This window comes from Temnothorax curvispinosus, unplaced genomic scaffold, assembly GCF_003070985.1.
Source record: "Temnothorax curvispinosus isolate PA1 unplaced genomic scaffold, ASM307098v1 QBEX01013093.1, whole genome shotgun sequence".
Lineage (NCBI taxonomy): Eukaryota > Metazoa > Arthropoda > Insecta > Hymenoptera > Formicidae > Temnothorax > Temnothorax curvispinosus.
Genome location: NW_020222873.1, coordinates 1 through 9,451, shown reverse-complemented (window position 1 = coordinate 9,451; position 9,451 = coordinate 1). Strand labels below are relative to the sequence as shown.

The 9,451-nt window shown below is 29.8% G+C and overlaps 1 protein-coding gene across 1 annotated transcript; it reads left to right on the top strand.

Moving 5' to 3' along the window:
• Positions 1–83: 83 nt before the first annotated feature.
• LOC112463144 (fatty acid synthase-like) lies at positions 84–9,443 on the top strand (the record flags this gene model as incomplete). Its single annotated transcript, XM_025029340.1, has 10 exons — positions 84–580; positions 1,465–1,769; positions 2,701–3,108; positions 3,200–4,224; positions 4,867–5,102; positions 5,282–5,975; positions 6,414–7,245; positions 7,386–7,867; positions 8,027–8,281; positions 9,366–9,443. Coding segments are annotated over 10 exons (4,812 nt in total), but the record flags the coding sequence as incomplete, so codon positions are not given.
• Positions 9,444–9,451: the final 8 nt, after the last annotated feature.

The following is a 9,451-nucleotide window of genomic DNA, read 5'->3' as shown; positions in this document are numbered from 1 at the left end:
CACGTATATTATAAATACTTAATAATTAGTATTAGTATTTCGATGAATAATAATTAACAATACGTTTTTGTTCATTTTTTTAGGCTAATAACATTCCTGTAAAAGAAATTTCTTGTGGTAATATACCTTTTCATAGTCGTTACATCAAACCTGCTGTAACTAAGTCCGAAGAATACTTGAACCGAATATTACCACAAAAAAAATTTCGCAGCTCAAAATGGTTAACAACATCCGCTAACCACTATTCTAATTTATCTTTACCTTTATGTTCAAAATATTATACGAATTATTTATTATCTCCGGTACTATTCACAAAGGCAATAAGTTTGATTCCAAGTGATACAATGACGATAGAGATATCGCCTCAGAACATTCTTCAACACATTTTAAACAATTATTTATGCTCTACAGTAACAAATGTATCGTTATATGAAGGGACCGAAGATGTCAATGGTGAGATATTTTTAGAATCAATCGGAAAACTTTATAACGCAGGATTGCAGCCACAGATTGCAAATCTCTATCCGACAGTGGAATTTCCTGTAAGCCGCGGTACCCCAATGATTTCTTCTCTCATAAGGTATTCATATACTACGTTTATGCACAAATGGATAAATCGTAGGAAGTTTTTAATCGATCCCCGTAGGGTTCCCCAATTCTCATCCATCACTACCCTTCTCCTCTCACTTAACCCTTTGGACCAACGGCTTAACATCTCTTCCCGAAAAACGGATAAATCGTAGAAAATAACAGAAAGAATCCCCCATATATACTTTAACCTGTTTTACAATAGTACTAAAATAACACAATTTTGACTTTTGAAGACTTATGTCGGATAATAAACTATCGGTTATTGTGAATCTTGCCTATTATAACTTTCGATCTGCATCGCATAAACTATCTATTTCCGAAGTTTCAGCCAATTTCATCGAAATCCACTGTCCTACAATAACCTACTGAATTAACATTTTTACTGTTTAAATTTCCTTCACAGAACTAATAGCCGTTTAGCAAAAAAAACTGATTGGCAATTAACTGTCGGAACATAAGCGGGAGTATGCCATGTAACGTGTAACAACACGTTGCTTCATTCTTTGAATTATGATAAGGTTAATGATATGCTTAATAAAAAGTTATAATTTTACATTAATAATGAAATAGGTCTGAACAAAGAAATTTCCTGTAATCACTGTATATAGTACATAATAGTATATAGTATACAGTACATAACATGCATATTGTCTAATAAATAGCATCATTAGCATACTTTATAAAAAAATGGTTACGGGAACTTTACAAAGAAACTAAGTATATGCCAATTGTTTTATACCTATCACAAAGAATGAGAAATAAATTATAATATTTATAGGATCAGAAATCAAACATTACATCAATTTCGGAAACAAATAGACAACTAATTTATATATAATTTTCTTACATAATGAGTTTTAATAATGTTTATAGATGGGATCATACGGAAGATTTCTATGTATTTAAATACAATGAACAAGATATAATAGACAAAAGAGAAATAGTTGTCAACATTGATATAACTGATGAGACATTTGTATATTTAACGGGCCATGTTATTAACGAAAAAAATTTATTTCCGGCTACGGGATATCTTTTCCTTCTCTGGAACATGATTGCATCGTTGAGAAAGCACGATCATACCAATGTACCAGTTGTATTTGAGGACATTAATTTCATTCGTGCTACAGTACTATCACAACATAATGAAGTCGAATTAACTCTTTCGATCCAGGAAGGTAATATCATTACACAAAAATTTATTTCCTCATTTAAATATTAAATTTTAAGAAATATCTTTTCTTTCATGCTGTATTTAAAGTGCAGAAATTTTGATTAAGAATAACTAATAATAATAAAAGATACAGAATTTTTTTACGCATTAAGGGGCTTCCCTAGTGTGACATGGCCTAAAAATGAATAATTTTTAAAAGGAAAACGACAAGGCCAATTGATGAACAACTTTTCCCACATATTTTACTATATTTGAAGAGTGCATACAAATTTTTTCAAAATTTTATCTGTTATTAAAGCCCGTGCCAGCCATTTTTTTGGAGCACCGCGAAAAAAACGGTGATCACGATTGCAGCCGTTGTAGTTATCTGAAACAAAAAAGCAAAAGGATTCTTAATCTACTTGAGTGTGGCTATCGTCTAAATCAAAATCATAAAAAAAATATTGAAAATTTAAAAAATTATAGCTAAAAAACGTCTGCTAAAAAAGACGAAAATAATTATAATCGCTATAATTTTTTAAATTTTCAATATTTTTTCATGATTTTGATTCAGACGATAGCCACACTCAAGTAGATTAAGAATCCTTTTGCTTTTTTGTTTCAGATAACTACAACGGCTGCAATCGTGGTCACCGTTTTTTCGCGGCGCTCCAAAAAAATGGCTGGCACGAGCTTAATAATAACAGATATAAAATTTTGAAAAAATTTGTATGCACTCTTAAAATATAGTAAAATATGTGGGAAAAGTTGTTCATCAATTGGCTTTATCGTTTTCCTTTTAAAAATCATTCATTTTAGGCCCTGTCACACTAGGGAAGCTCCTTAACTTTTATAAGCTATCCATATTCTTGTCGACAGTTTCGCATTCGCTGAATTTATATGTTATGTTTATATAATATGTTATGTTTAAAAATTTTATATTCCTATCTCTCTAGGTAGCAACAGGTTCGAAATAATTGAAGGAGATAGTATTGTTGTTACTGGAATAGTACGAATTCCAACCAATATTGAAAATGAAAAGATATCTGCCAATCTGGCTGAATATGTCGATGATGAAGAAGAAATGAATAGAAAAGACATCTATAAAGAATTAAGACTTCGTGGTTATCAATACACCGGCGTATTTCGTGGATTAAAAAGCGCATCCGTTACAGGATCAAACGGTCATATCGCCTGGACATATAATTGGATAACATTTATGGATAGTATGTTACAAATGAAGATTTTAGGAAAAAATTTGAGAAGCCTTTTGGTTCCAACAAAAATCCGCAAGCTGACAATTGATCCAAAATATCACATGCAGTTAATGAAACGTTTTCAAGATTACCCAGTTGAAAAAAGACGTAAGTAACACAAGTATGATATAATACAACCAAAAGCAAATCAATTTCATGATCCGATAAATTAATTTCTTTTTACTGTGCTACATTGCAGAATTCTCTATTCGTCATTACAAGTCTCTAGACGTTGTAATATCCGGAGGAATAGAAATTTGTGGCATTGTGGCAACACCTATATTTCAACGACAAAAAACAGTTAACACCGTTCTTGAAGAATATAAATTTGTTGCTCATCGTGATTTAGAAACTATGTCGTTACAAGATGCAGTAAGAATGTCGGTGCATATTGCACTCGAATGTTACAATATGATAAATGTTAAAATTATCGAATTTGTCGATGACAGTGATAAAGTGACACCAGAAGATTTAAATTCTCCACTTGTTAGTAAAATCTTAAATGATTTACCGCAGATTCGACATCACACTAGACTCGTGACGACTCAAGAGAAATTCCCAAATATCTTTTTACCCGACAACATTTCTACAACGGAGATTACTAAGTTGTCGAAAGACGAGAATTGTTTAATGATCTTTGGTTTCGATATTTTGACAAAAAAAAGTAAGAAATTATATAAACAGTTGCTATCTTTGTTAATGCCGCAAGGTTTTCTACTGACCCTAGAGAAATCCGGTTCGGTCTACGATTATTCATGTCTGAAAATATATAATTTGGATATTATACTGGAGAAACAAGTAAATAAAAAGACGCTTTTATTATTAAGAAAAACGCAAAATATTGCAAGAAACCAGCGGATTGTACATGTGAACAATTACGAGTTTACGTGGATAGATAAACTGAAATCAATAATGAGTGTGCAAAACGAGACTAGTACAGATACAAGGATCATACTCGTCGCAGAAAAAGATTTCGAATGCGGGCTGCTCGGTCTTATTAATTGTTTGCGAAAAGAACCTGGAGGCGAAATAATTAGAAGCGTATTTATTCAAGATAACAAAGCGCCTGGTTTTTCCTTGCAAGAACCATTGTACATGAAGCAGTTGCAATTGGACCTACCCATCAACGTTATACGTTCCGGTAACATTTGGGGATCATACAGACATTTTCCATTACCATCGTTGGAACAAAAACTCGTACAAAGTGCTTGTGTTAAACAGCTGGTGCGTTAAAAAAATTTTATTATAAATTTTATTATTTATACAAAATTATCTTTTTAAAAAAATAAAAAAGGACGCCAAGTAGACGCGTCCTCCGCGCGTGTCTAGAGATTTGATATGCCTAATAAACTAGCGCGAATTTGTAGTTGCCAGTAAAATCAAATATAATTATTGTACCTACTTGCAATGTGTCTATATGCTCTATAATAAAGAGATCTGATGTGTAAAATAGTATAATAATAACAATGTTTTATTACGTTTTTCTTTTTTTATATTTTTAACTGTCGAACGCTTAATTTTAAAAATATATAGTTTATTAATTGAAATAAGTTGAATATGTTTCAATATTTTTGTTATTTATTTTTTATTTTCTTATAATTTATTATACTTATTAATTTATTAAATTTATATAATATATTTTTTTCTAAATGTAAAATTTGTTCTTAAAGATTTTTGAAAGTAATAATACTTAAATTTTGAAATAAATATTTATTTCTTATATTCATTATGTTTATAAAATGAATGCAAGAGGATATGATATAAATCACAATATAATTACAATGTATGTGTTTTAGTGCGCGTAGACTTGACGTAAGATACTACTGTGTCTCTTGATAAATAATTATTTATATTTATTTATAACAGGTACAAGGAGATTTGACTACTCTTTGCTGGATGCAATACCATATACCTTCTCACATTAAGCGTGAAGATCTCGTTAATGTAATTTATGCGCCTCTAAATTTTAAAGATATTATGTTGGCTACTGGTAAAATCCAAACTATGGCATTATATTTTAACAATTCATCTGATTCACTCGGCTTGGAATATGTTGGATTTGATATACATGGACAGAGATTAATGGGAATGTCCTTATATGGGTAAAATGATGAATTTCTCTATCAATATTCACTTAATTAAAAAAACTATTCATATTTACTAGTATAAATTTAATATTTAATTAAAAATGTATCAGATTAAATTTTATTTATGTGAAAAGTACGTCAGATATAACACAAAATTATATGCTTCTAATGCTTCTAAAAATTGTTATGTTTAGAGGAATAACGAACATATGCGTGCCCGATAAATATCTTAGTTGGAAAGTACCCGACGAATGGACAATGGAAGACGCAGCAACGGTTCCGTGTGTGTACAGCACGTGCTACTATGCCTTGTATGTAAAGGGTAAAATGAAAAAAGAAGATAAAGTCTTAATCCATTCTGGTACTGGAGGCATTGGCCAAGCTGCGATCCATTTTGCGCTTCACGAAGGTTGCGAAGTGTTTACGACAGTTGGAACTGTTGAGAAACGGCAATTTATAAGAGAAACGTTTTCCTCTATTCCCGAAGATCATATCGGAAACTCTCGGGATACAAGCTTTGAACAAATGATTATGCAGCGTACAGGAGGTCGTGGGGTGGATATCGTGTTAAATTCCTTAGCCGAAGAGAAATTGCAAGCATCTGTTCGCTGCTTAGCCAATGGTGGCCGTTTTCTAGAGATTGGAAAATTTGATATGGTTTCTAATAATCCGTTGGATACATCTGCCTTCTCTAAAGGCATCAGTTTCTATGCTATTTTATTAGACAGATTCTTTTTTGAACACTCAGAACGAAAAATAAAAGTGTGGAAAGGAATCGGAGAAAGTTTAGAAAAAGGCATTATTAAACCGCTAAGTAGAACAGTCTTCAAAAGAAATGAGGTAGAAGCTGCATTTAGATATATGGCCACTGGAAAACATATTGGCAAAGTACGATCATTTTAAGATATAAAAATAATTAATTATATTAATTATTAAGTCATGTGGAACATTCTTTTAATTTAATTAATCGTAAAGATAGTAACAAATGTTTAGTTAAATTAAATTTGCTAAATTATGATTTATTGACTATTTTTTTGGGAGATATTATTGACAAAATTATGTTTACATTAATATAATTTGCATTAATGAGTAACGTTTCGACATCCTTTATTATTATTAAAGAGTAACGTAGTTTTGTTCGCTCCTGTCTAAATTATAAATAAATGTTATTCCTTGTAATAACAAAATTAAATCATAAAATGCAATTAAAATTAATAATAAAATACAAAATAACATTAATATCTAAGAAAAGAAAAGATAAAACTTTTGTTTTATTATGTTTTGCTTTATAATAATATTGTATTTTAATTAACTGATTATTTATAGATAATAATAAAAGTTCAGGAAGAAAATAAGCCTTTGGATGCTCCTCTACTTGTTCACCCGCAATATTATTGTTTGGAACATAAATGTTACGTCATTTTGGGTGGACTAGGCGGTTTTGGTTTAGAATTAGCAAACTGGTTGACTCTTCGAGGTGCAAAAAATCTGGTTTTGACATCACGAACCGGGATTAGAACAGGTTATCAGCAATCAAGAGTAAAGCTATGGCAATCTTACGGCGTAAATGTACAGATAGTTACAATCGATGATAATTTGAAACATGAAGATTGTGAATCTATATTAAAAATTGCTGAGGAAAGAGCACCAGTGGACGCTATATTTAATCTTGCAGTTGTTTTAAAAGATTGTATATTTCAAAATCAATCACCGCATACGTTCGAGGATTCATTCAAATCAAAAGCATGGATGACGAAGAAAATGGATGAATTGTCGAGAATAATCTGTCCACAACTTCGACATTTTGTCGTTTTTTCCTCCGTATCATGTGGAAGAGGAAACGCAAGTCAGACAAATTATGGGATGGCTAATTCCGTAATGGAGAGAATCTGTGAAAAGAGGATGGAAGAAGGATTACATGGTTTAGCGATACAGTGGGGTGCTATTGGTGATGTCGGACTCGTAGCAGATATGCAAGAAGAAAATAAGGAATTGGTTATTGGAGGTACATTGCAACAACGAATATCTTCCTGTTTGGATACATTAGAAGTATTCTTGCTTAAAGACCACCCTGTCGTAAGCAGTATGGTTGTTGCTGAAAAAGGTGTAAATATCAGTGGATCAATGAATATTTATGAAACAATTGTTCATATCATGGGTAAGCAATTTTTTAAGCAGCTAATATAATAAAAATCCCTAAAGTCTTTATAGAAAGTATATCACTAGTATACTATTTTAAAAGATATTACACAGAATAACATAAAATTTATTTTTAATTTTTAATTTAATTTGAAATAGGATTGAAAAATGTAAACACAATAGCACAAAACATATCTCTGGCCGAGGTGGGTATGGATTCAATGATGGCAGTAGAAATTAAGCAGACATTAGAAAGAGAGTTCGATGTCTTTTTGACGGCGCAAGATATCCGAAATCTTACTTTCGCTAAACTCAAACAAATGACAGATACAGTCGAGCTGAGAACAACGGACGACATGAATAAAATTGATACAAATAATAAGGGAGGTTTGGACATGCTAATTCGAAAAACAACCAACTCAGACTTTGTTCCAAATATTCTTGTAGAACTTGCTACAAAAAAGGAGGTTGATGGGGACAATGTATTTCTCATACCAGGAATCGAAGGATCTTCAAGCGTATATAAATCAATAGCATCAAGAATTAAATCTTCAACAACGTGTTTGCAACATAATACACTTAATATTCAAAGTTCAGGTCAAAGTCGTTCAGTGATGAAATCAGCCGCTTATTTACTGCCTGTACGAAGTCGTAAATTATTTAAACTTTTTATTTTAATTTTCATTATTTAATAATTAATTTATATGTATATACATAGATACATATAAGTAATATCTAACAACTACAAGTCTTTTATATATTACTATAGCTTATATATACATTCATATTTATTTTCTTAGCACATATTAAAGAAAATGAAAGATCAGAAGGAATTTTTAATAGTGGGTTATTCATTTGGATCCTTAATTGCCATCGAATTAGCAAGATTATTAGAAGCTAATGATTTCTCAGGACGGTTAATACTGATAGATGGAGCCCCTGATCAACAGAAATTTTGGATTAATCAATCTATTTCCTGCATTTCGCAACATGAATTACAAAATATGATATTACTTTCTTTGTTGGAAATGTACACTGCAGTTAACCAGAAAATGGTTAGTAAATTATGGAAAATGTACTTTGAGTTTTTATTGCAAAATATATTATATATATGATCTTATTTTATTTAAATTTATATAAGGTTAAATAAATTTAAATCCCGGTAAAAAAATTTTTATATAAAAACATATCTAAATATATATAATCATATAATGTTATATAAAATGTTACATAAAATATGTCCATATATGTCCATACTATGTTTTTCTTTCTCTTGTATAATCTCTGTTCGTATGTACAAAAAAAATAATAAGAAAAAAAATTAGAAAATAATTAAAAGGATAATTTTTGCATTGCTTTTTACAAAAAAATAAAATAAGTGCAAATGTGAAAAATTTGCTCATATATAATCATATTTTATATACACTATTATTAAATTTATATATGATTATATATAATTATATATAGGCAAATAAATGAACAATGCAAAAACAATTAAAAAACAATGCAAAAATTAGCCTTTTAATTATTTTCTAATTCTTTTTCTTATTATTTTTCTTGTATGTACATACGAACAGAGATTATACAAGAGAAAAAATAACATATATAGACACACGTGGACATATATGGACATATTTTATATAATATTTTATATAATATTATATGATTATACATATATATTTAATGTTTTTATATAAAAAATTTTTTACCGGGATAAAATGAGATCATACACATAAAATAACTTATAACATCATAATATAAATATTATATTCTTTAAGATTTCATATACTGTGTTGTGTGTGTGTGTGTGTGTGTGTGTGTAAAATATATTAGACTACAGATTATACCGTTGAATAAGCAAAATTAATAATAAATTTGCAACGATTGTAATGTTTTTTATTATATCCAAAGACGTATAAAAATGATAATTAAATAATAGCAATAATTTTAGAGATAGAGAACATAATAAACGAGTATTAATGATTATGGAAGGAGTTTTAGAAATTAGTAATGAAAAAAACGAAAATATCGAAAAATTTTGCCAACATTTAGAAAATTGTACTATTTCATATTGCAGTGTTTTTAGTTTAGCATGTTTCTCATTAATTGCACAAAATGCTAATATATTGTTATTTGTAGCTTGTTTTAGAGCTGGATAAATGTGACACATGGGAAAAAAAATTAGAAATATTCCACGCTTACTTTCCGAAAGAATCAAATGCATT